This window comes from Miscanthus floridulus, chromosome 12 (assembly GCF_019320115.1).
Source record: "Miscanthus floridulus cultivar M001 chromosome 12, ASM1932011v1, whole genome shotgun sequence".
Classification (NCBI taxonomy): domain Eukaryota; kingdom Viridiplantae; phylum Streptophyta; class Magnoliopsida; order Poales; family Poaceae; genus Miscanthus; species Miscanthus floridulus.
Window position 1 is genome coordinate 54254635 of NC_089591.1, and position 26801 is coordinate 54281435.

General features: G+C 44.1%; 2 protein-coding genes across 2 annotated transcripts; both read left to right on the forward strand.

Moving 5' to 3' along the window:
* Positions 1-1101: 1101 nt before the first annotated feature.
* LOC136496827 (serine/threonine-protein kinase OXI1-like) lies at positions 1102-3053 on the forward strand. Its single transcript, XM_066492580.1, has 2 exons — positions 1102-1621; positions 1741-3053. The coding sequence occupies exons 1-2, from the start codon at positions 1206-1208 to the stop codon at positions 2702-2704; spliced, it is 1380 nt and encodes a 459-aa protein (XP_066348677.1). The 5' UTR covers positions 1102-1205; the 3' UTR covers positions 2705-3053.
* Positions 3054-21376: 18323 nt separating this feature from the next.
* On the forward strand, positions 21377-25927 carry LOC136498204 (pentatricopeptide repeat-containing protein At1g06710, mitochondrial-like). Its single transcript, XM_066494157.1, is given in 4 exon segments — positions 21377-21433; positions 21435-24422; positions 25074-25464; positions 25619-25927. Coding segments are annotated over 3 exon segments (3072 nt in total). The 5' UTR covers positions 21377-21391; the 3' UTR covers positions 25116-25464; positions 25619-25927.
* The last annotated feature ends 874 nt before the right edge of the window (positions 25928-26801 follow it).

Genomic DNA, 26801 nt, shown 5'->3' on the forward strand with positions numbered 1-26801 from the left:
AAAGTCAAAGCGACTTATAATTTAGAACGAAGAAAGTAAAGTACAAGTTTATAAGTCAACCCTCACCGATCACTTTGCTAGCTAGGGGGAAATAGGTGAGAAGTATGCTTTCTAGTGAAAGATGATGCATCTACAATGTTCAGTAATGATCGATTTATGATACAGTTTTCACTCACAAACCCCCACACTAAATAAAGAATAGAAATTCGTTCATCACACTCTCTAAATTTCCTCGATAGTTAGAAACAGAAGAGTGGTGCTGAAATCAACTACCATACCCAACCCATCGGGTTGCCAAGCGCACAGATAACGCGTGGCCTCTCGGGCGCTCGGCCATACTTTTGCTACCACCTCCCCAGATTCAGCTCGTCGTTTCTCTTGTCAGCTCCTGCTATTGAATCGTCAACATGCTTCAAAATGGCTGGCAAGTGGCAACAATCAACATGCTCATCAACAATTACAGGCGTGGTACCACCATCGAAATCTGAGCTATTTTACTCGAACCACTAGCAGACATTCCATGGCCCCCATCGGAGATCAGATGGTGCATGTTCATGTTGCCAACCCTACAGTAAAAGCGCACGACTACCTTTTAATTGTACCTTGTACTTTATTTTTCCCCTACGCAGAGGGTCGTGCCACCAGGCACCAGCCACCTTCTAGAAGCCCTACAAGAGCAACAAAATCTCCCTCGAAGAAAAGTTAAAGGAAACCGGCGCAGGCCGAAGCAGAGGACTATGGGCCGTAACGACCCGCAGTCGCGTCGCATCGCAGGCAGACCCGACCAAATGCACTCGAATTCGCCCACATTTTCTGCCCTTTTTTCTACCTCGGCACACGACACGATACGCCATATATACCCGGATAAAATACTGCCCCGGGACGTTTCAAAACTCCCACGGCTGGCTTCGCGCAAGGCAAGACCGTCCCGCAACTCCCCCCCCCACCCACCACAGAGGTGGAGCGGTCCGCGGTGCGCGCTCGCCGCTCGGCGCTTCGTCCCCAAGGCACCGCGGACGCCGAGTCCCCCGCATAAATCGCCCGCTCCCAACTTGTTGCTCCACCGAATCCTCGAATCGAATCACGGCCAAATCCCCCCCATCAGGCCATCCCCCCCCTGCGCTCACGCACCAAACCCCACTCCGTTCCTCACTGCAATCCACCGCCCAACAGATCCCGCCCGCCCCACCGACCTCTTCGGCGCAATGACGGCCGTCGCGGCGCCGCCGCCGAGGCAGCTGAGCCTGGAGGACCTCAAGGCGGTGTCCGTGCTCGGGCGTGGCGCCAAGGGCGTCGTGTTCCACGTCGTGCACGCCCCCGGCGGGGAATCGGACGGCGACGGCGAGAGCGGCGCCGGGGCCGCGGCCATGGCGCTCAAGGCGGTCTCGCGGGAGGCCGCGCGGCACAAGAAGGCGGCCAGCGAGGACGGGGACGGCCACCGCCGGATCTGGTTCGAGCGGGACGTGCTCCTGGCGCTATGCCACCCGCTGCTCCCCTCCCTGCGCGGCATCCTCGCCACCGACGCCGTCGTCGGCTTCGCCATCGACCTCTGCGGCGGCGGGGACCTCAACTCGCTCCGGCGGCGGCAGACCGAGAAGATGTTCTCCGACTCCGTCATACGGTACGTCTCCGTCCAACGGTTCATCAACGGCCTAACGAAACCACGCGTCTCGCGCGCGCACCCGCACGAGACGAAGGAGCCAGGAGCTGCCTCACAATTTGGTCGCTAATTGGGCGCAGGTTCTACGCGGCGGAGCTGGTGCTGGCGCTCGAGTACCTGCACAGCCTCGGCATCGTGTACCGGGACCTCAAGCCGGAGAACGTCCTCATCCAGGACAGTGGCCACATCATGCTCGTCGATTTCGACCTCTCCACGCGGCTCCCGGCGCCGCCGCAGGAGCCGGACGCGCCGGTCACCAGTCCCAAGCCGGCGCCTCCGGTCACCGCGCCGTCGCCGAGCCGCGGGAGAACAAGGAAGCCGGCGGGCGCCGCCCTGTGCTTCCCATTCGGCACCGGCAGCGCCGCGAAGCCTGCCGCGGACTCGCCGTCGCCGCTGTCCACCTCGCGGACGGCCTCCTCCTCGTCGTCGTCCTCGACGGCGACCACGGCCTCCTCCTCAGCGGCCTCGGCCGGCGCGCGGACTCCCGCGAAGTCCAACTCGTTCGTGGGGACGGAGGACTACGTGGCGCCCGAGATCATCGCCGGGCGCGGCCACGACTTCGCCGTGGACTGGTGGGGCCTGGGCGTGGTGCTCTACGAGATGCTCTACGGCCGCACGCCGTTCCGGGGGCAGAACCGTAAGGAGACCTTCTACCGCGTCCTCGCCAAGCAGCCGGAGCTCGTCGGCGAGCAGACGCCGCTGCGGGACCTCATCGCCCGCCTCCTCGAGAAGGACCCCGAGAAGCGCATCGGCGCGCGCGGCGTCAAGGCCCACCCCTTCTTCCGCGGCGTCGACTGGGACCGCATCCTGCAGGTTGCGCGCCCACCGTTCATCCCGACGCCGCCGCCGCAGGACGAGGACGGCGACGGGGCGCTTGACGTCGAGAAGGTCGTCCGCGAGGTGTTCGCGTCCAATGACGCCGAGGCCGCAAAGGCGGGCGAGGGCGGGAAGGCCTCGCCTGTGGCAGACGGAGGCCGTGTCGGCGGTGACGGCGACGGGAGGAGAGATCAGTCCAAAGATGGTGATTTCTCCGTGTTCTTCTGAGCTATTTCATTTATTTTGATTTGTTCTTTCTTTTTCTTTTTTCTTTTAAAAAATAGCTACTGCTAGTAGTTGTTTATGGAGTATTTCTTCTCCTTAAGGATTGTAGTATGAACATGATGGGATTTAGCAGCTGGGTTAGGAGTGAGTACGGCGCAATGGCCGGTGGAGTACATAAATTAAAGAGGTGCTCCTGTTCAATGGAGTATAGCCACTATAGTTTTTTTTTTTCCTTTTGTTGCATACTTTGCTTGGAACATAATGAATAATGATAGCGCAATTGTCTGCTCAAATGTAAATACTTTTCTCTATAGCGTGCAGCCAGATTCGAGCTGTTGAATTTTTATACTTGTAGTACTAAAAGCATTTGATTTTATTATTTCTAAAGATTGATGCTAAAGCATTCAATTGGCCTTTTCGTTTGGCTTATAAGCCATAAGTATTTTTCTCTCACAACAAATCAGCCACCAGTACTTTCAGCCATGGCTTATCAGCCAAACGAACAGGGGCAAATGATATGATCAGAAGCGAATGTAATTCTTCTTGTCGTGGAAGTATGGTACAATAATTTCTCGTTTCTATTTCTACTAGAGTTCCATAAGTAATTCGTAGTAGTATGAAGTTGTGCATTCTAAACAGTGTCAAGCTAGGCAGCTGAGAAATCTACGCAATCGAATTCCAAACACAGCATCCATTGGGCATTGGCAGTCAGTGGCTTCAATAACTGTAGAGTACAGACCAAAACCTGCCAAGTTGCCAGGAATGGCGAGGCACCAGCTCGGTAGTCTACTGGCATTTCAAGAGCACTAGAAATTACCGCAAGCACTGAACTGACTGAAGCACACACATGCGGATGCTGCTGCCTTCCGGGGTCCGGGCTCTCTCGGTGGTGCAGCAGGTTCGAGCACCAATTGGCTGCCTGCCTGGCTCTGCTCATCGGCACGCGGTTTGGTTAGTGCCAGGCACCACCATGCTGCTCTGCACCCCCTGCCGCGCGCGCACCGCAACGGCTCGCCGATGCAATGCAAAACGCAAGAAGACCAAGGTGGCCGGAGTCGCAACTCCCTGAAGCCCTCGGCGTCAGACTTGTCGATGCCCAAACCGCGTAAACCAGCCCAGGTGCCGTCCTTCAGCGGCGGTGTCAAGAATAGACGACGGAATTGTAGATCGCCACGCCACCTGCTCCCCTAGGCTAGCCCGGAATATTAGCACGGCAGCAGATAGCAGCAAGTGCATGCCATGACAATGGCGTGATGCCCCTGAATCGAATCGAATATATCGTCGTCCCGAGGTCACCAACTATTCCTTCGCCACAGCCACAGCCCACAGGGTGGTGACTGGTGACGCCGCCGTGGCGATGATGGCATTGTGCCACCGGCCACTGCCCATTGTCCCACGACCTGCGCGTGTGTCGTCGATCGTCATGGAGTGCGTGCGTTATCCTGCGTGCGTTATCCTATTCGGCGTCCCGTGCCGTGACTCCACCCCGACCGATTCGGCGTCCCTGCGCGCACGGCCGGCGATTCTTCTCTGCCTGCCACGGATTTGGAAAGGTGGCAAACCTCTGCGCGGACGCCGCCTGCCATGCCAAGGAGTGCGTGCACGCCAGGACATGTTGCTCCCATTTCTCATGGGCCCTGCAATAATCTATGATAGCTCGATTGACGGTTCTTGCTCCCTCCGTCCTAAAACAGGAGTTGTTATAGAACACGTGAAGTTAAACTTTCTTAATTTTAACTAGATTTATAGAAAATACGTGTAATATTTATATCTCCAAATAAGTTTATTATGAAAATATATTCGACGATCTATCTAATGGTACTAATTATGTATTACAAATATTAATATATTTTTTAATATATTTGGTCAAAGTTAAACATGTTTTATTTTTCAGAAAATAAGAATGACATCTATTTTGGGACGGAGGGAGCGGTACATATACTTCCGGTTCTTGCTTCTACTCTTCATTCAGATCTGGCGATGCTAAGTTTCCATTTATTTATTCTGAATTTTGCATTCTTTTGATGTGTATGTATATATTTGGATGTAACATAGGAGGAGTGCTCCTTATAAAACTGCTCCACTTCCAACTCCTGCTCTTTTAGAGCAACTCCAACAGATGGTGTATATTTTGTCTTGAGTCTAAATTTAGATTGTTTTAGGAAAAACAGGACTCCAACAAGTATTGTATCCGGTAATTCAAAATAAGAAGCCATGTATCCCGCACTTCTCGCTATCTAGAAATAGAATGCCGTGGCCGCTCGCTATTCCTCTTCCTTGCGTCAATTTCTGTTCGGCGCTCTCCTTCTTGCATGAATTTCTGTTCTTGCTATCCAGAAATAGCATGTTTTCAAAAATACAAGAGGCAAAATAGCTAGGTTGGTGTAGAGTCATCTTTTTTTAGACTTTTCTATTTTACACAATGGCTAAAACAAATAATTTGGCTATTAGTTTTAGACGAACCCATAGAGTTACTCTTATTATATACGCAGCAAGTTAGCAACAGAGCATTATTAGCAAGTTGACTGCGACATGCCTATACGTACGTAGTACAGTACCCGTACGTTACGTAGCACGTAGCAGTAGTAGCCTATTCGGAACGGAGCATCTCGGCTGGATCATTCTCTTCTCCAGGTCTCGTCGCCGTCCCCTGACGTCAGATGGGCTCGTCGGTTACCGCTGCGTCAAGCAAGCCATACTTATCAACTATAATATCGTATTTTTTCTCATAATAATACCTTATCAACTATGATATCGTATTAATTAGCCTAGGTTGTGTTTAGTTCGTGAAATGAAAATTTTTGGATGTCACATCGAATGTTTCGGGGATATCGGAAGAGGTTTTCGAATACTAATAAAAAAACTAATTACATAGCTCATCTGGAAACTGCGAGACGAATTTATTAAGCCTAATGAATCCGTCATTAGTGCATGTTAGTTACTGTAGCACTTATGGATAATCATGGACTAATTAGTCTTAAAACATTCGTCTCGCGATTTCCAACCAAACTGTGCAATTAGTTTTTTTTGTCTATATTTAATACTCTATGCATGTGTCGTAAGATTCGATGTGATAGTTTAGGGTGAAAATTTATAGGAAGTAAACCAGGCCTTATAAGAAATAACGATCACGCAAAAAAGGTGCAGGACTCCAGGCAGAGGAGAGAGGACACCGCTGTCTGACATCGCCTCGAAGACCCCGATTCTGCGCGCCTAGATGCTGCTACCACACCCTGCTACCGTCCAAGGCGAATGGTGATGGTGATGCCACTCCCGTGCACGTACGCGTCCGACAAACGTCGGAGTGGACCGTGGGTAGAGCCTAGAGCGGCGCTGCGTGCTGCGCCGCCGCGGTGGTACCGTGCTAGAGATGTGGATTTTTTTAAAATAAATAATGAATAATTTTAAGTTACTCCCCCTCCCCTAAAAATATAACTATAAAAAATATGCCAGTTAAACTAATTTAAGTTGACCAAATCTATAATGAATAGTTTTAGCATTTATATCTTCAATAAAATTTAATATAATATATTTTATAATTAACAACCAATACTTATTAGTACCATGAATGTTCGTACTTTTTTAATATAACTTTAGTTAAAATTTAAATTATTTACTTTTCGAAAAACAAGAATTGCTTCTTTTTTTGACTGAGACGAAGGTAGTGCACATTACCATGATTTTCAACGTCAAAATATAAAAAAACTAGTTTCATCACTAAAAATCATAAAATTTAAAATTAATAATATTTTTATCTTGAAATGTTATATATACGTTGGTGCTTTATTTAGAATCATTTGGATTTTATTTGTTTTATAAATAAAAATGAGCACAACTACGAGATGCAATAAAGCCATACCAATATAAAGTCAGTCTATACCTACTAATAAAGAGGCAAAAATTTTGCCATTGTTTTTCATCCATCTATTTTTTCGTCCACCTCCCCCTTAACTACCGGTAGTCGAGAGTTTCTTTCGTCCAGACTTATATGACCCTAGATAGTTAGAACAAATAGATCTCTCGGAGCCTTAATAAACTGAATAGGAATAGTAATCCTAATCTTTCTATACCTCTATACCTATACCTAATACTAAACATGCAAAAATTCTGCCTAAATCAAAACTTTGTCCAATCCAATTGCCGAGTGACACCCTGCTCAGTTTCCATGTCCGAGTAAAATTTGTTTCCCTCCTCTATCCGACCTTCTTTTTCTAGACTCCAGTTTTTCTTTTTTATATAGTCAGACCTTCCGTTTTCTTTTTTCTTCAACTCTCGTATGTCTCTCCCCTCAAAAAAAAAAAAAACCCTCTCCCGCACGTCTTTTTTCTTCAACTCCTGCACGTCCACTTCCTTTTTGAATGGGTCTTTTTTCCTTTTCTAGAATATCTCCTTTTCTCTTATAAATCTCTCACTACTAATTTATATATGTATTTGTACCTAATACTAAAGAAGCAAAATTTCTTGCATAATTTTTGTTTCGTCCAACCTAATAATCATCCAGAGTCGGAGTAGACTGCCTGTAACCTGTTAAATATCCTTTTCGCGTTTTTTTTCTTTTTCCTTTTCTACCTATCCTTTCCGTGTTTTTGTTTTTTCTTTTCCTTTTCTACCAGTTGATTTTCTGCCGGACTGTTCTTTGCGTAGGTTCCGTCTTTACCGTGCTTGCCGTGCTGCATGTTCTCTGGCTTTCTCCTTTTGTTTCCTATTTGTCCTATATATAAACATCAAAAAATAAATAATAAATATAGTATTGGATATTTGAACCCTTGACCTTTCCCTATTAAGTGCATGTTTGCTTTTATCAAATCCCCTCCAATCCACTTGAATTAAGACTAAAACGATCAGGCCCTAAATAAAATTTTCCACCATTAGCTTGTTCATGTAGTTTTGATTACAAATAAAACTTATTACTATTAAAATCTAGATCATGGTCCAATCAGTCAAACTTTGGACTGAAATCTTGACAATTTTTCATCCTATCTAATTAAAATAAATGTATTAAAAATAAACAATATAATCAAAAGAAATATACTTTCAAGATGTATACATATATCAATGCAATTCTCGACAAGGGCTACCATGCGAAAATCGAGAGAAGTCTCCGTCATAATCATGAACAACAGACCAATCCTTGACACGACGAGGATGACTAACTCCTTGTCAATATTAACCAAATATTATAATTAATCCATTATAACAAAAAAAAACATATCCTCGATCTTTACACATGTATCACTACAATCCTCGACGAGAGCTGCCACACGAAAATAGAGCGAAGTCTCTGTCATAATCATATGACATCAACGGACAGTCCAATCCTTAACACGACTGCGACTATCTCCTTGCCGATTTTAATCAGTAGAGTTCCATACTTTTACATGTCACTAAAAGAAGTCACAAAATTCAATATCTAACCCTACCAACACATGAATAATATAAAAAATAAAGTTACAATATATGTAGGAGTAAACATTGTTGTGCTTAAATGAAACAAAAGAAACTATTAAAATTGCATTTTAATTTGATACAAACTTAATAGGATATGTAATGTTTTGTCCAATATTAACTTATATTATGAGTATCGTGGACATTCCCATTCTCGTTTCGCATTAACACTTGGATAATATAAAAATAAATTATACTTTTAAATTTGATAGAAAGGAAAAATTCGATATGTAACATTCCCATTTTTGTTTCCTATTAATATTTGCTAGTTCTAAATAATATGTAGATCCTAAATAGGCATGTAATATTTTTTAGAAAAATAGTTACTAGCTTCATTTTTTCTGATTAAAATAATTTATTTACGATTTGTAATAGTATAGTAAATCATATTTTCCTTATTTTGCACCATAGGAAACTAGAGAACTAAGTTTGTTCCGTTTTGAGAATTGGAGGATGTCTATTATCCTATTTTGTAATATATTTGAGATTGAAAATAGGTTATAGGTTTTGAAAAATAGTAATATACTTATTTTATTTTTTACTTGTCAAGGATGTCAGTGTACGGCGCGCCTTATCTTCTGCCGCTGCCTACGTCCCTACCCAACAAGGCAACGCCAGCAGTTAGTTCGTGGTGACTGACCACGTTCCGATCGATACTGTATCCGTTCTCTTCGAAGACGCGCACAAGAAACGCGACGATTTCCAGGTACTTGAGGGCTTGAGGCTACTTGCCGTGCACTCGCGCATGTGAATCATGTGGTTTTTCTGCCGTACGTGTGGACTAGCTAGTGCTAATATTTTTCTCTCCAATATAATGCTTTCTTAAACCGTTATTAATCGTCACAGCTGACAGTTTAAAGAATAGTCAAGTGCATATGCATTGGTCGTCGTAGTATAATAACTAACACAACAACGTGGCGGCAAGGCATTACATTACTCCCTGGACGTACTTTCCTCTCAACCTCCTCCTTTTTCTTGCTTGCACAGCAAGGTGTACTACATACGTACGTACGCTACGCACGTCGCTAGCTGGTGCCGTGGCCGTGCGTTTCCTTAGCGACCAAGGCCATGCATGCGACGGAGGTCAAACCCTACGAATCTGCAATGCATGCAGTGATGCGATGTCTAGAAGGTCAAACTACGGGGGCGATTATTGAAGTAGTACAGCCACTTCTGGAAGGTCCGCGCGATACGTGTGTGTGTGTATATATACACACACATATACACGTACTCTACATATGTACGCGGCTTGATGGCGACGCCGTACTGCAGCTGACCTGATTTTATTTTAATTAATTATTAAATTAATCTGGCCGGCCATTAGCTTGTGTCATCGATCTGATCATGCGTCTTCTTGATAAAATATCTTTAACACTGGATCGCTCGTCGGTATTGCACTAGATAGCGCTAGCGCTACCTGTGCCTCAAGGCGTCAGCGAGTGGTCAACGTCAAGCCATTGGCTGTTTTTTCTTTGAAATTGAAACAAAAGACCAAGCCAGTGGCGGCTTCGATCTGGATGCTTGTCGATCATAAGATCTAATCGGTAGAACAGTACTATTCGGGATAAAAGATGTAGTGTATCATAATACATATAGAACTAGAGAGACAGAGAGGGAAGGGAGAGAGATGAGACGTCACCGGTCATCGGAGGGTTTGGCGGTGGAGCTGGAGCCGTCCATAGCAATGTCGGTGATGCTGTGAAGTCTGAAATGTTGAAGGTGGTGGTGCGGAGGCGGTGCTATCTCGACGACAACGAGGCAGTGGGTCTTTCCGTCGCTGGCAGCACCGCTCCCTCTAGATCGGGTTAGGATTTCTCTATAGGCGGGTTGCGGCGGCTCAGGTCAACCTCGTACCTTGTGCCCCGGCCCCCACCTCCCTTTTATGGTGCTGTGCGACGGAGGTCCACCAACCATGGAGCGGTGGGCCGCCCCCGATCAGGGCGTGGATCCAAAGGCCCAATTGGTGGAGATCAAACTAACATTCTCCCCCTTGATTTTATCTTATTCCTTAAAATTAACTTACTTACTTTGTCTTGTTCCCATTCCATCACATATCAGTGCATAGAGCGTGTCTCATCGTCACAGTCTATTGTCATTTGATTAAACAGCTACAACGCACATCTCTGTTTTGAAACAGATACTCAACTAGGCCCTTAGTATCCAGAAATTATAGACTTTCCCATAAACCCATATCGATTGTGTGTTCTCTAAACGCACTGGGTGGTTAGCCTTTGGTAAGCGGATCCACAAGTACTTACTCGGTACTTATGTGCTCAATGCTTTTTAAAATGATTCTGGATTTTTCTCCTTTACAACATATAACTTAGTGTCAATGTGTTTGGCAGCACACTTGACCTGTTATCTTAGGAGTTAACTTACTTTAAATGGTTATTGACGTTGTCTACCATTGTTAAATCCGGGTGCAAATTCTCTTAACTTTCTTTTGTCTGTTCCTTAAGCCTCATGTCAAGCTATGCTATGGTATGCATCACTGATGACACCACAACTGTTTTTTTGGAGCTTTTCCACAATAATACTCCAACTACGAGTGTTAGCAACTGTTGTGGATTTCACTACACATCTCGCCAAGACTTAATATCTGTACCCTCAACTATTTGAGAGTGCTTGTTCTTTCTTACTCAGCATGGAGGCCTATGACACTTTGCAAAATTGCAAGACATTTTCAACTCAATTTCAGTGATCTATATCTGAACTGGACTTCTGTCAAAATATCTCGGATACATAAACTACATCAGGTTAAGTTCTTACTTGTACTTGTACACACATCAAGCTTCCAACAGCTGAAGCATATGAAACCATATTCTTTTGATCGATCTCATATCGGTTTCTGGAACACTTAAAGTTCCCAAAACTATTACCTTTGACTATAGGAGCAGGCATAGGTTTACTCGCATACATACTTCTTTAGAATCTTTTCTAAGTATGCATTTACGATAGTCCTAATACCCCATTTTCTTCTATCTCGATGAATTTTGATTCCTAGAACTAATGACACTTCACCAAGATCATTTACATTGAAACTTGAGGACAAAACTTCTTCTCCAATGATAGATTAATATCACTACTAAGGAGTAGAATGTCATCTATTCACGGGATGTGGAAAATGAATTTTCCATTCTTGATCCTCGCATAAACGCTATCGTCCTTCTCATTTTCTTTAAAACCCAAACTTTCTTATTGTTTTCATCAACTTCAAATACTACTGTCTAGAGACTTACATTTAATCCATAAATGGATTTCTACAGGCGGCATCCCATATGTTCTTTTCTTCCACGACAAAACCTTTTGGGTTGTGCCATGTAATCGTTTTCATATAAATCCCCGTTGAGGAATATCATCTTTACATCCATCTGATGTAACTCTAAATCGTAATGTGCCATTAACACCATTTTGATTCTAAAAGAATCCTTACATAAGACTAGAGAGAAAACTCTTATTGTAATCTATATATTCTCTTTGCTTAAAGCATATTGCCATAAGTCGTGCTTGATATCTTTCTACATTATCTTTGGAGTCACATTTTATCTTGTAGACCCATTAACAACCTATTGTTTTGGCTCCATTAAGAATTACTTCTAAGTCCCAAATATCGTTGGCATTCATCGAATTTATTTGAACTTTCATAGCTTCTTGCCATTTAAACAAGTAAACGCTTCTCATGGCTTCTTTAAATGAGGTGGAATCACACTCCATTCGAATTTCTTTATTAACATAGACTTCATAGTCATTGGAAAAACTGGTTTACTAATTCTTTGAGATCTTCTGGGGCCTCATCTACTGGCACTTTCATATGGGGCTGTTGTTGCTCTTCATTGCCAAGCAATTGATTCTACAGGCTCCTGTATTACAAGATCCTTATTTACATTATTCATCTTTTTCGAAAAGCCAACAACAGGTGTTGTATAAGTGAAAGGTCCTAATGGCTAGAGGGGGGGTGAATAGCCTAATAAAATTTTTACAACAACACTTAACAAAGTGGTTAGACAATTATGAGGCGAAGCGAGTGTTGCGCTAGCCTACTTAAAATGCAAGCCACCTACCACAATTCTAGTTTAGATAGTGTCTATTCACACAATAGCAAAGACACTATTCTATGTTAGTGTGCTCTCAAAGACTAACTAAAGAGCCACACCAACCAAGCAAGCAAGCTCTCACAACTAGCTACACTAAAGAGCTTGTCAACTAGTTTGCGGTAAAGTAAAGAGAGTGATTAGGATAGTTATACCGCCGTATAGATGAAGTACCAATCAATCACAAAGATGAATAACAGTGGAGACCAATCACCTCAGAATCAAAGGATGAACATAATGATTTTTACCGAGGTTCACTTGCTTGCCGACAAGCTAGTCCTCGTTGTGGTGATTCACTCACTTGGAGGTTCACGCGCTAATTGGCTTCACACGCCAAACCCTCAATAGGGTGCCGCACAACCAACACAAGATGAGGATCACACAAGCCATGAGCAATTCACTAAAGTACCTTTTGGCTCTCCGCCGGGGACAAGGTCAATAACCCCTCACAATCACCACGATCGGAGCCGGAGACAATCACCACCTCCGCTCGACGATCCTCGCTGCTCCAAGCCGTCTAGGTGGCGGCAACCACCAAGAGTAACAAGCGAAATCCGCAGCGAAACACGATCACTAAGTGCCTCTAGATGCAATCACTCAAGCAATGCACTTGGATCACTCCCAATCTCACTATGATGATGAATCAATGATGTAGATGAGTGGAAGTTCTTTGGCTAGGCTCACAAGGTTGCTATGTCAATGAAAATGTGCAAGAGTTGTCCCTTGAGCCGGCCATGGGGCTATAAATAGAGCCCCCATCAAATAGAGCCGTTGTACCCCTTCACTGGGCAAAACACGCTCTGACCGGATGCTCCGGTCATACCGACCGGACGCTGGCCCTCAGCGTCCGGTCACCCGATGGACGCCACGCGTCACCAGCTTCAAACGCTGTTCGTCAGATTTCAACGGCTACGAAGCTGACCGGACGCTCCGGTCAAAACTGACCGGACGCTGAAGCCCCAGCGTCCGGTCGTTTCCAGTAAGCTCCCCGAGGCATGTTTTTTCGACCGAACGCGTCCGGTCCACCTTGACCGGACGCAGACCAGCGTCCGATGCTCAACCCTACCCACTGTGCCGTCTGATAGCTCAACCGGACGCAGCCTTTCAGCGTCCGGTCGCTGAGTGATCCAGCGTCCGGTCAGTAGACCGACGCCAGCATCATTTCGACCAACTCCATTTCAACTCTAACTTCTTCACCCTTGCTCAAATGTGCCAACCACCAAGAATTTTGCATCCGGCGCAATAGAAAATAGACATTTCATTTTTCCAAAAGCGCCAAATCCATCTCAACCCTACAAACACCTTGTGCACATGTGTTAGCATATTTTCACAAATATTTTCAAGGGTGTTAGCACTCCACTAGATCCTAAATGCATATGCAATGAGTTAGAGCATCTAGTGGCACTTTGATAACCGCATTCCGATACGAGTTTCACCCCTCTTAATAGTATGGCTATCAAACCTAAATGTGATCACACTCTCTAAGTGTCTTGATCACCAAAACAAAATAGCTCCTACAAGTTATACCTTTGCCTTGAGCTTTTTGTTTTTCTCTTTCTTCTCTTCAAGTTTAAGCCCTTGATCATCTCCATGCTATCACCATTGTCATGTTATGATCTTCATTAGCTTCTTCTACTTGAAGTGTGCTACCTATGTCATGATCACTTGATAAACTAGGTTAGCACTTAGGGTTTCATCAATTCACCAAAACCAAACTAGAGCTTTCAATAAGTCATACAACATCAACATGTATTGAGAGATTCGTTGTTTTTGAATCACTGAAGTGGGCAAGCAGTCCCGCTTCTCTTCAAGTCTTAGGTCTCTACATACCTCTACATACCATGCTCCCCTAGATCTTCCCATTTTTTTTTTCTAAAGATAGTGTATCTTCAAATATCTTATTTTGGGTTTAATCCGTTAAAATCTCATATGGCGCTTTAAGCACCACCTTAACATCTTTGAGACTGACTACACTATTTTTCTGTCGAAACTTTAAAAGGTCTAGGAATTTAGATATATCTCTGCTTAGGGATATTATTGTTGTAACCGTTGTACTCCTCCAACGATTTTTATCTCACTCTTAATGAAGAGTATCTTTCTTAATTGATCTTTGTCTGACTCTTAATGAAGAGTATTTTTCTTAATTGATCTTAATATCCCCTCCCCTCGAAATATGGCATGAACTTTACTACCATAATTTCGATAACTATTCAGAAAGCCTGTAAATGAGGAGACACTTATAACTTACTTCATTCACATGATTGTGTCATGTAAACAAAGTTATTTCTTGATCCATTTAGGAGTACACTTTTCTTAATTCACTTTAAGAACTTAACGAGGTCTTTCACCAGCAGTACTTTTATAAGTCACGCTTGCATCTTTTTCTTATCCTTTGGTTAGTATTGACCATGACAATGCATTTCTATTATGCCATGGTCAATACTAGGATAGCATAAGAGCTACCCAAACTTTTCTCACTACGCGGGATACAAAAACATGTGAATCATCACAAAACTTCTCCCGCCATGCTGGATGGACTAGCATAATTACTATGCTAAAACTTCTCTCCATGCGGGATACATCAATACGAAAACTTAGTCATGACGACTAAAACATTCACTTATACTTTATTTTCTAATTAAATCTTCCCGTTGGTTTTAATTTAATCAGAAAATTAGTAAACTAACAAAAACTGTCCTGAACTAGCTTGACTCAAGCCTTTTTCGTTCACATACCTCAGCGTTACAGCCCGTTGGCATGCAGCCGAGTGATCTCATCGGTTAAAATAAAACATACAATATGCTTCTACATCAATTCTACATCACCGTTGGACAGAAAATAGAATTAATGCATAAAAGTCATAAATTAACTTGAAATCCATATAACTACTCTTCAAAATTAAATTATCCCGTTGATTCGAATTTAATTAAAAGATAATCAACATCATTGTAGCGGAAACTTAATAATGAAATACATTCTTTTAGTTTAGAAGCATTTCTTGGTCCTTATCTACTCTCTGAAAAATTCACCACGTTGATGTAAAATTTTCTAGAGATTTAAACTTCAAACTTAAATTCGTTATAATATTGTCATCATCAACGTTGGTCAGAAAATGACAATACCATAATCTTACTTAAACAAAATGGACTACTCCTCTGATTAAATTTCACCGTTGATTCCAATTTAATTAGAGGATAAGCATAATCATAATTTACTAAATATAACTGCTCTTCAAATCAAATTCTCTCGTTGGTTCGAATTTAATTAGAAGATAATCAACATTAAACTTTGCAGCGGAAACATAAAAAAATTCTTTATCTACTTTTCAGAAGCATTTTACTTTACTCATCTACTCTCTGAAAAAATTATCCCGTTGGTTCAAATTTTGACAGAGATTCAAAACATGACAAAATTCATCAAAATTTACTTCTGAAAATAATAAAACAAAAAATCGGAGTTCACTGTTCAATATGCCCGGCCTTGTGAAACAGTCCGTGACCCATGAAAACGGCGCGTCCGCGCGCGCGCCCCGCTCCCCCCGCGCCCAGGCCGCAACCTGGGCCTGGGCCGAGAAACTCCAACCCGGCCTGGGCTCAAAGAAGCCCGAGCTACGCTGGTTGTTCATCGTGATCGGACGGTCAACCATCATTTGAGCGAGATCAAAAACGCCGCCACGGCCGTCTCACTCGAAACCCTAGTTTCATTTCCCCGTTCCCTTTCTCTCTCCTCCTCAGCGCCGTAGTCGGATGAGAGAAGGAGGAGTGCATCAGTGCCGCCGCCAGTCCTCTCGCACTTGAGAAAAAACGCCACGGCACGGAAGGTGATGGCGCAGCCGTGGTACCCCTCGCGCGGCGCCGTCGAGTGGCTCCGCGGTGGTGCCCTATGGCCCGAGGCGAAAAAGCACGCCGGCGGCGAGACCTCGCTCCCCCGGACAACTCGAGTTTTCTTCCCGCGCGGCGTCCAGACGACGGCCGGCGGTGGCGATGGGACGACCGTGCCCCAGGTAGGAACCCCTTCTATCTGTCCTTGCTTCTCTCTCTAGGGTTAGGTCTTAGGGTTTGGGTTTGGCCGGACCCACTGTTCATCTTCCCCGCCTACTCTACACGGGCTAGGGTTAGAGTTACGTATTCATGGGGATTCCTAGGGTTCATCTGAATCACCTCATTCTAAAAGCTTCTTGCTTTCTACCCCAAAGACTAGATCTATACTTAGACCGGTTCTGGTACCATTGTTAGTCATATAGGATCATTAGGAGCATAGATCTAGCCGGTAGAATGGTTCTATTCGTGATAAAAGATGTAGTGCATCCTAATACATGTAGAACTAGAGAGACAGAGAGGGAAGGGAGAGAGAGATGAGACGTCACCGGTCATGAGGGTTTGGCGGTGGAGCTGGAGCCATCCATAGCAATGTCGGTGATGCTGTGAAGTCCGAAATGGTGAAGGCGGTGGTGCGGATGCGGTGCTATCTCGGCGACGACGAGGCAGTGGGTCTTCCCGTCGCTGGCAGCACCGCTCCCTCTAGATCGGGTTAGGGTTTCTCTGTAAGTGGGTTGCGGCGGCTCAGGTCAACCTCGTACCTTGTGCCCCGGCCCCCACCTCCCTTTATGGTGCCGTGCGACGGGGGGCCACCAACTATAGAGCGGTTGGACGCCTCTGATCAGGGCGCGGATCCAAGGGCCCAATTGGCCGTGGTGGAGATCAAACTAACACTGGATGCATGGACAGATCTGATGTCATTGCATCTGTCACCACTCTCCTGCCGGGCAGTTCGGTGCAGCGCACAGTGAACATGCTTGCTTACTTGTCGTCCTCGTGTACCTGGCCCATGCACGACCTGTCCATTTCAAGAGAAAACGCCGGCAAAAGGCCCATATGCCAAAGCGGGCCATGGACACATCGGCCTCCACATTGGACTTGGGTCTTGTTTAGTTCAAAAAAGTTTTCCCAAAAAGTGCTACAGTAGCCATCACATTGAATCTTGCGATATGTGTATGGAGCATTAAATGTAGACGAAAAAAAACTAATTGCACAGTTTAGTTAGAAATCGCGAGACGAACATTTTGAGCCTAATTAGTCCATGATTGAATACTAATTGCCAAATAAAAACGAAAGTGCTACAGTAGTCAAAATCCCAAACTTTACCCAACTAAACACAGACTTGTTTGATGCGGTCTCTCAGGACACGGGATAGACTAGAGGCAGCAGATCCGAAGACGGGACACTGCGAGAATGCAGTGCTTTACCGGAGCATTCACCTGCGACTGCGAGGCATCATCATGCTTGCAGCATCGCATTCCATTTACCCTGCCTGACGTTGGAGAACCTGTGTGTGTTCAGTGGAGGCTGCGCTAGCTAACATGTTTTCCATCTTTCCTGATTCCTTCCTTCCCACTTGTGAAACATATTTTAATTTGTCGGAGTCTTTTTCCTTCCTCGTTTTAGTGGAACCTTTTTGTTTGCATGTAACTGCATAACCATTTGCTGACACTCACGGGTGCTTTATATGCACTTTCTCATAGAAAAATAGATGGAGGAAAGAGCTCACATAGTCACATGTGTGACAAGAGCTTCGCAACAATAGAAAATGCCATACCCGTTCACACAATGTACAGAAGAGCCTAGCTGACGCCCGACACGGCGTCACTGAATCACCAACACATGGTTGCAAGCCTAGCTGACGCCCGACACGGCGTCACTGAATCACCAACACATGGTTGCATGCGCCTTTAAACGTGTATAAAATGTAGCTAGCATGCAAATTTTGAGCTGAAAACGATACTTGTGCAAGGAGAAGCGCCCCCCCCCCCCCCCCCCCCCCCCAAAAAAAAAATCAGCATGTAAAGACCATGACTATTCACATCGCGTCCCAAAGCAGAACATCATAACTCAGTGAGTGCAATTTTCAAACATAAAATAGCATCCATTCCCATTGCCAGTTCAGTATACTTGGGCCTGGTAGCTTTTCCATTATATCTGTACTCCATACATCAGTAATAATACTACAGTAATGTAATATTGTGTAGCAGTAGCACCCAATGAACAATACATGTCGGGAATACATGAATTAACTTTCTAATTAGATTATCCATTCCAGTATTTTAGTCCAGGCTGGTCTGTATAACCAACTTGGAACACAACTCTTCTCAGTGCACAGCCAGCCATTAGAGATTCAGAAAAACAGCCAAAACAATCAGAAAACAGCATGGTGCCAAGAAACCACCTAAAGCTGTGCACAGACCAAACATTCAAACACGTTTTGATACAGCATCACTGCAATTTCTCAAGTTCGTCGCATCGCTGCTAGCAATCAAGGCACACTGATGTTACTGAAGAACTTTATAAATTTGGCAACAGTAACAGCAGCCAGTAACCCAAGTAGCAACTTTACTGCCGTTCAGTACAGAATTAGCTTGGATAACCTGAAGTTCGCAAATTTGCACAGCAGAGATGAATTCCATGTAATCTAAAAGGTTATGTATCCTCTGATCCAGCTATCCCAAGACTATAAAACAACTGGGTTCAATCTTCACATACAAGAATGACTGTATGTATTACTTTAAAAAAAAAGAATGACTGTATGTATACAGTCATGTTTGTGGTGATCAAGAAGCGTACAAAGAAACAGCCAAGCAGGACATAGTGCAGTTCAGCTAGCAAGCTTGAAGGCGTCAATAAACAGGCCATATGTGAAACCCATCTTGAAGTTGTTGAGGAGAGCAATAGGGAAGGTAACCTTAGGCCGGCTGTAATAGAACTTTGTCACATACTCAGTCAGCAGGACACAAACAACTGCCGCTAGAACATCATTCACACCCAATGCACCGAAAGAGAGTGAGATTGTCTGTGCAACGTAAAAGCCGCCAAGCAGCGAGATGCCACCAAAAAGAGCTCGCCGCGACCGGCTTCTAAAATAGTCCCTTGAGAGTTCTGGAATGATTCGGATTATGTCAACCAGCCTTCGACGCCCATCATTTCCCTGCACTGCACGGATTCTGAGATACTTGTAAGAGGATTTCTGTGCGAAGTTCCCATAGCTCTGTGAGGGAAACCTTGTCTCTGCATATAGCCCATAGCTAGGAAGACCAGCGGCGAATAGAATTTGAAACACCCTGACATCGAGATATTTGCGCTGCATAGACAGAAATATTTTCTCTATCAAACTAGCAGCCATAAGAAATGACATTGTCATTGTGCATATATAGTAAAATAAAAAAAATCCAGAATACAAGTCAAAAGGGAAATAAATTATGCAGAGTACAAAAAAGATGGTATGCACAAGTAATAATAGGACTATAATGAATTAATGACTGGCCGTATTACCAGCAGCATATTCAGAGAAAAAACCTCGACCAGCTGGGGGCATGATCGTCCACCTAGGCAATGCTTTTAAGATAAAAGAACCCAATCTTGCTGGCTGAGAAAATCCCTGAACCCCATCTTTGCCGATGAGAGGATTATTTTAACCAGACTAAATTCGCTACCACAGGGAGTTGAACCTAGGATCTGGAGGTGCTACTAAACCTTTGTAACCACTAGGCTACAAGCCCTTTCACGCATATACAGAGAAGAAAGGTACAAATGCTATTTTAGGCTGTCTATTGCTCCAATGATTTAGATATGCAGTGCGCTTGATGGTACTACTAGATATCACTCCATAAAGCCATCTCTAATAAGCCATCTCTAATAGTTGAAAATGCTTGCACTAAAGGGGTGTATGCATTAGGTAGCTGGAAATTCCTAAATTCTAGCGCACAACAAGAATAATTAAAAACAACATATTGTTAGTCAACAGAAGTATATAGTGGTTCACATCATGCAATTATACGCATAATGTACTTATTTATCCTTTAGTTTCTCTTTATAGTGCAGTACTTTAGTCAGTCAACACAAGCTTACTCTGACTACACACCATCATGATTCACAAAGATCTGGAAGACAATAACAGGAATGCACCATCTAAGGTAGAAAACAGAACAAGCTTAAGGATTTACAAAAAGTGACCTTGAAGGCCAAATCTCCAGCTTCTGACCATACCACTGAAGTAATATAAATATATAATCAAAGAAAAATGTAGGAAATAAGGAAGAATATCATTGAGTTGCCAAAACTTAGCCTCAGTTCCTCTAAATACCACAACATCTTCCAATTTAATTTCGAACAATACCATTTCCATCACTTTGGGACTAAAGGGTTAAAGTTGGACAAAATTCACACACCAAATACCCTTATTGTCTTCAAATTATTAGGTGCTTCAGAGTTTGAGCAAGCACGTTAACTTTGAGAAACCTCATAGTTTCATCCATATAAGCAAAATGATTCCACAAGGGAAGAATTAAAGGCGGAATTCAAGTGGGACATGGGAGCAGATCCAGAAAATATGCACAGCTATGCACAATCTATGGATGTAAGCACACAAGTTTTCCTGTTATCAATAACATAGTCACTGTACCAACTGTAACAGTTCAATATTTCGTAAGTTCGAAATTATGCCAATTGCAATAGAGCGTTCAAGTCAATCCATCAAACACTCTTACATGACTGAAACACTACATAGTACCTAAAGAAATTTAGAGTGCCAGCCAAATGAATTTTTCTCATACTTTGGAAGTCCTTAAAACTACATATTTCATACAAATGAATGAATGATTCAGCTTGTCTAGTCCAATAGTCTAATTCAAAATGTTCAGATTCCTAATCAGTTAATTGCCAAATTTAAAGGCACATCAAGGAAAGGAAGAGGGGAGGAATACCCAGACGCCCTCTGCTGCTCTGCCGCAGACCTTTTTCTCTTGCCGACCGCGGTCCGTCCCTGCCCGTTGCTAGATCTGGCCGGTGAGAGCTGGCGCCAAGGGGCAGGGACCAAAAATTGGAGTTTGCTAATTCATCACTCAGATCAAGATTACGAGTTTATACAACCAGTGAAGCAGCGAATTAATTCACCAATAGGCAATAGCTTTGCATGGCCATCAACGGAGAAATCAGAGGGAGAGAAAAGGAGATGCGGCGGAGGAGAGGGATGAGGGCGGTGTGGTGTGTCCTGTTGCTAGCAGGTGGACCATGAAGACGGACTCTCCAACTCCATGTTCCTCTGCAGATGGGCCCAGGCCCACTTGCAGAAACAGAATTGCTTTCCAAAATTATTATTTACCGAAATGCCCTGCCCTTCACTAGGGTTTAGGCCGTTAGGCCCCACCTCCGGGCTCCGGCGCCCCAAAACCTCCATGGCCGGTGCTTCAATTCCCGCCGCCTCCTTCTCCTCCTCCCCCCTCTTTCCACCCCCACCTCCGTAGCCCTTCATCGGACCGCCTCCACCCCATGATTAGCCGCCGCGCGGCGGCCACGGCAGCCCTACGCGCCTCTCTGCGGCGTGCCTGCTCTTCCTCCTCCCACGCCGCCGACCCCGACGACCAACTGCTTGGTCTCGTGGAAGCCCCCGAGCCGCAGCGCGGATCCCGTCTCTCATCCAAGGACTTCGCCTTTCTTCAGGAGCCCACCGCTGCCCTCCACGCCGCGGCCCTCCCGCCGCCGGAGGCCGTCCTTATATGCAAGGCGATCCGAGCCTACGCCGCCGACTTCGACGGCAAGGCGGAGCGGTTCCTGCGTCGGCACCGGGACTTCCTGAACGACGCTGTGGTTGTGGCGGTGCTCCGGTCGGTGCGCACCCCGGAGCTCTGTGTCAGGTTCTTCCTCTGGGCCGAGCGGCAGGTGGGGTACAGCCACACCGGCGCCTGCTACAACGCGCTGGCGGAGGTATTGCATTTTGATGACCGTGCTAGGACCACCGAGAGGCTGCTGAGGGAGATTGGGGAGGATGACCGTGAGGTGCTCGGCAGATTGCTCAATGTGATTGTACGGAAATGCTGCCGCCATGGAGCGTGGGACAAGGCGCTGGAGGAGCTCGGGAGACTCAAGGATTTTGGGTACAGGCCGTCAGGTGCGACCTACAATGCTCTGGTCCAGGTGCTTGCAACCGCGGGGCAGATGGACATGGGTTTTCGTGTGCAGAAGGAGATGTCAGAGTCGGGGTTCTGCATGGATAAGTTCACAGTTGGGTGCTTTGCACAGGCGCTGTGTAAGGAGGGGCGATGGTCTGACGCACTTGTCATGATAGAGAGGGAGGATTTCAAACTTGACACGGTGTTGTGCACCCAGATGATCAGTGGACTGATGGAGGCCTCCCTTTTTAATGAGGCCATTTCATTCCTTCATAGGATGCGATGCAACTCATGCATTCCCAATGTGGTCACATATAGAACACTTCTCACTGGATTTTTGAAAAAGAAGCAGCTTGGCTGGTGCAAGAGGATAATCAACATGATGATGAAGGAGGGTTGCAATCCAAACCCCTCCTTGTTTAATTCTCTTGTGCATAGTTATTGCAATGCCAGGGATTATCCATATGCGTATAAACTTTTAAAGAGGATGGCTGATTGTGGTTGCCCTCCCGGCTATGTCGTATACAACATTTTTATTGGAAGCATATGTGGTGGAGAAGAATTGCCAAGCCCTGACTTGTTGGCTTTGGCGGAAAAAGTTTATGAGGAGATGCTGGCTTCTAGTTGCGTTCTTAATAAGGTGAACACTGCAAATTTTGCTCGATGCCTTTGTGGTATGGGGAAATTTGATATGGCATTTCAGATCATTAAGGTGATGATGAGAAAAGGTTTTGTACCCGACACGAGCACATACTCTAAGGTGATTACCTTTTTATGTGAGGCTATGAAAGTAGAAAAGGCTTTCCTTTTGTTCCAAGAGATGAAGAGTGTCGGTGTTAATCCTGATGTTTATACATACACAATTTTGATTGATAGCTTTTGTAAGGCTGGTCTTATTGAACAGGCGCGGAGCTGGTTTGACGAAATGAGGAGTATTGGCTGCTCCCCAAATGTAGTAACATACACTGCATTGCTTCATGCTTACCTGAAAGCAAAGCAGCTACCTCAGGCTAGTGACATTTTTAACAGAATGATTGATGCTGGCTGTCCTCCCAATACCATTACCTACAGCGCACTAGTTGATGGCCTCTGTAAGGCAGGTGAAAGCCAAAAGGCTTGTGAAGTCTACACCAAATTGATAGGAACTTCTGACAATGTAGGATCTGATTTTTACTTTGAAGGCGAGCACACAGACTCCATTGCTCCAAATGTTGTCACATATGGTGCACTCATAGATGGTCTGTGTAAGGCACACAAGGTGGTTGATGCTCGAGAATTGCTAGATGCTATGTTATCGAATGGGTGCGAGCCAAATCACATTATATATGATGCCTTGATTGATGGCTTTTGCAAAGTTGGAAAGATTGACAATGCTCAGGAGGTATTTTTGAGGATGTCTAAGTGTGGCTACTTGCCTACGGTGCATACATACACCTCCTTAATTGATGCGATGTTTAAGGACAGAAGGCTTGATCTAGCCATGAAAGTTCTCTCTCAAATGGTGGAGAGTTCTTGCACTCCTAACGTCGTCACTTACACAGCTATGATTGATGGACTATGCAAAATAGGTGAATGTCAAAAGGCCTTAAAACTGCTGTCAATGATGGAAAAGAAGGGTTGCAACCCAAATGTTGTGACTTACACTTCTCTAATAGATGGATTGGGAAAATCCGGTAAAGTTGATTTGAGTCTTCAGCTTTTTACACAAATGAGCACACAAGGGTGTGCCCCTAATTATGTTACCTACAGAGTTCTGATAAACCATTGCTGTGCTGCTGGTCTTTTGGATGAGGCACATTCACTGCTAAGTGAAATGAAGCAGACTTACTGGCCAAAACATTTGCAAGGATACTGCAGTGTAGTTCAAGGTTTTAGCAAGAAGTTCATTGCTTCTCTTGGATTGTTGGAGGAGCTGGAATCACATGGCACGGTGCCAATAGGTCCTGTTTATGGGTTGCTCATTGATAATTTCTCCAAGGCTGGCAGACTGGAGAAAGCCTTGGAGTTACACAAAGAGATGATGGAAGTCTCATCATCACTAAACATAACCAGCAAGGATACATACACTTCATTGATCCAGGCACTTTGTTTGGCATCTCAGCTTGAAAAGGCATTTGAATTATACAGTGAAATAACAAGGAAAGGTGTTGTGCCAGAATTAAGTGTCTTTATTTGCCTCATAAAGGGGCTAATCAAAGTAAATAAGTGGAATGAAGCCCTGCAGTTGTGTTACAGCATATGTGATGAGGTCAGTCCACTTGTCACATAACTGCTCCAACTAAATATATCTCCTTATTTAGGCAAATATCACATTAACCCCCCTGAACATTTTTATTGTCGTCTATTTGTTGATTTTGGCCCCCAGATTGTCTGGTTCTGTCTAATCACACCTTCCAGTAGGTCTCATAAGTCATAACGGCAAGTTTACATGGCTGTCAAGCTTTTGCCAAGTAGGATGCCAAGCATGCACCAACCAAACATTCATTCAATATGCCTTTATCATATTCAACCAAACAATTATTGATAAGTTTTGGTTTGAAACCTTGCTTTGCATGATGGTGCCTCACACTAGCAAATTATACTTGATTCATTTATTAATATGACTTGCTTAAATAGCTTTCCATAAGTGTGGTAGTGGCATGCCTGATGATGCAGCATATTTCGGCACAACTGTATTAGTTCTAGTGCAGCAGTGTTCATCTCATCTTTTCCATGCTGTATCTCCATTTCTCCAACCTAAATAGTAAAAGTGTAATTTTGAGCAGGTTGCGCAATTTGGCATTGATTGCCTCATCACACTTCTAGCTGCACTAAGTTGTGCCCTAATCTTTCGTTTTAATTTTCATGCTGTTGTATCATACTCTCTCTGGAGAATTACTAATATCGGGTATTGGACCAGGGTGTGAACTGGCAGAGCAACAACTCTTTTGATGGAGGGTAGAGCTTTGTTTTCTTACATGGTTACTCCAAAGGAAAGCATTGTCCCCTAAGAGCTTATTTTTATTGGGGTGATTTGGTTCAAATCAAATTAAACTTATTTGAATGATTTCCTGTTCCAAACATCCCTCTAGGGAGTCATTCATTTCTGACATCTTACTGGAAGATTACAGTATGATGTGGTGACCCAGGAGATTAAGGATTAGTATGTGCTTTTGTGCAACTCATTGATGGCTTGGGAAGACAGCACTGTGGGATGATTAAAACTGTATATGTTCATATATGACCTTTCTGGGTGCTGAACGATAAAGTGAAGACCTTCAAAAGGCTATATGCAGTCAAGCTGCACTCATGTAAGCATAGCTCTAGTTCATAATGGTAGACAATCTATTATGCTGTTAGCTGATTATCATCATATTTGTGCTCTTATACAATATGGATTATCAAATTATCTCCTTCAGTGCTGCACACCATTTTACATTGTCAGTTTCCCTTTTCTATATTTAGGACTAGCTGGTTTACCTTCAGATGGACAAAGGATCATCTCAATGTCTATCAAGAATAACCTCTGTATATGAGTTACTGATGGTTAGACACAAGGGTGAAATATGCGGTGAAAGAAAACTTCCTGAAGTTCATAATTCTCTATTCATCAGTTCAGTGATTCATCCTTCTAGCTCCTTCCAGTATTTTTGCTCTCATAATAGAGCAATAAAGATGCGATGTAATCACAGAAATGTACTACAGTTCACTGTACAAATGTAATAATTCAAGTTATAAACTGTTAATATCTAGTGATATTCTATCAGAGCAAAACATTTCATCCATTGTTGTTGGATCATCAAATTTTGACCTTGTTTTACTTTGCAAGTGTTAATTAATTGAGTACTTATTGATTCACAGTGTGTTTCAGATCTCTAGCTTTTGTTCCTATTTCTTTATTCCATTTATGTGGAGATAATACCCTCGCGGTGGTTTTGTCAAGCCCTTAATTAGCTTTGGAACTACAGTTCTTTCCATGTTACTATTTTAGTTAAACATATTCTGAATTGGATATTTGGATTGCTTTGGTGTTGTGTCAATATGCCTGGTGTAGAGGTTAACTGGTGACTGGTGAGTAATCGTGCTCTATGCCAGGAAGCATCACTTCGAAGGCCCAGATCCAGATTACCATCGGTCAAATGCCAAGGTCTTGTATTTGTTTGCTCACATATGCTACATGCATTTGAATATACCATATTTACTAGATGCTGCCACAGTGCTTCACACAACTATACACGCATAGAGAACTTCATCGTTTTATGCTGCACTGATATTTGAAAGTGTTGCATCCTTGCATGGCTTGTATTTAATACTGGGCCAAATGAGTTTTCTGGTTCATCTGCATCTATTATGTTATGTATTATGATGAAAGCATAGGGAAATGATTCCTTATGCTTTTCCAGAAAGAAAACATTACTTTTGTGTAGAACATATTAACCTTTTGCTTTAAATTTGCAGCGGTGACTGAAAAGATACTACGGAATGCATGACTCTGCATTGCATTTTGTAGCCAGGGTACTGCCCTTTGATTGATTTGGTAAGTGATGTCAGCTACTACTTACTAAGGAATGCATGGCTCTTCATTGCTTTGTGTGGCCAGGGTACTGGCCTTTGATTGAATTCGTAAATGATGTCGGTAGTAGTGCTT

Coding starts and splice junctions, on each gene's coding strand:
- LOC136496827 (XM_066492580.1), top strand. CDS start 1,206: ATGACGGCCGTCGCGGCGCCGCCGCCGAGGCAGCTGAGCCTGGAGGAC. Junction 1,622..1,740: donor TTCTCCGACTCCGTCATACG/GTACGTCTCCGT, acceptor AATTGGGCGCAG/GTTCTACGCGGCGGAGCTGG.